Source organism: Colletotrichum tamarilloi (genome assembly GCF_030869305.1).
Source record: "Colletotrichum tamarilloi strain Tom-12 chromosome Unknown Scaffold_588.1, whole genome shotgun sequence".
Taxonomy (NCBI): Eukaryota; Fungi; Ascomycota; class Sordariomycetes; order Glomerellales; family Glomerellaceae; genus Colletotrichum; species Colletotrichum tamarilloi.
In genome coordinates, this window is record NW_026849970.1 from 1 (window position 1) to 1053 (window position 1053).

The 1053-nt window shown below is 53.8% G+C and overlaps 1 protein-coding gene across 1 annotated transcript; it reads right to left on the reverse strand.

Moving 5' to 3' along the window:
- Positions 1-8: 8 nt before the first annotated feature.
- Positions 9-563, reverse strand: CTAM01_17387 (uncharacterized protein; the record flags this gene model as incomplete). The annotated part of the gene is made up of 1 exon (XM_060533371.1): positions 9-563. The coding sequence occupies one exon, from the start codon at positions 561-563 to the stop codon at positions 9-11; it is 555 nt and encodes a 184-aa protein (XP_060372052.1).
- Between the last annotated feature and the right edge of the window lie 490 nt (positions 564-1053).

Here is a 1053-nt window from a genome sequence, read left to right on the forward strand (position 1 = left end):
CTTTCCATCTACGTCTCCCCTACCTCCGATTCACAGTCGAAGAGCGCTTCCTCCGACCGAATTTGCGTGACGGGATCATCCCAATCCACCTCCTCTGTCGTCAACAACGCCAGCTTTCGCAATCGCTCTTGTGCGTCGCTCAGAACACGGAGCTGGTGATCAAGTCTCTGGATGCTCGAGTTGATGCGATCGATGACAAGTCGCAGTCCGGCTGTCGTGGTCTTCGGGGACACCGGATCGGGAACCCGGTTGCCACCGCGGGGATTTTCCATGGTCGACCCTGCGGCATCGCAGCCGACGAGAGCCGTAAGCTCGCCTCTCGTCCGACTTTTAGATCGCACCTTTTCGGGAGAGATTCCGAGACGCGCAAGGGTCTCCTCCAACGTCTGCTGGCTGACCACCACAGGAGGATCATCCGGTACGTCCGACTGACAAGAGTCCGTGTCGAGACGCACGAGCTGCCTGATGTCATGAAGTGGTCTGCCCGCCAGCCCCGTCAGTCCGGACACGAAGACGATCGTGATATTCAGGGACACAACACCACGGACGCTCATGCTGATCATGTACAGGCGTACTGACGCCTGAGAATGGGCTATGAACGACGAGATGACGTGTAGAGAATTGCCGCGGGACGATGGCTGAAACGATATCTTCTGAGGCACTGGGATTATATACTACGATGGCAACACTACATTTGACAAAGTCACTCATGAATGGAAAGGCAGCCATTATGCTACTTATCTAAATGAAGTACTTAGCTTGCCCGAAATGAGCTTTGAGCGGTCGAAATTTCACTGGTTGTTTTGGCTCTCTGTACGATCCAAGTTGGCTACTTCCGTCCCTTATCCGCCGTCTCTCATCTGGTGTTGTATGCAAAAGGCGCTCGGTTTGACTGGGAAAGAAAGCCGTACATCACCCGCCGAAAACCCTCAGCATCTCGATCCCTCTTCTACAGTACAGTCTGCGCGAGAGCGAGCGTAGTCATAATCAGACACAGTGACAAATCTGCGATAGATGCTCCATAAATGTCCCCTTTGCTCGCTTCAACTCCAA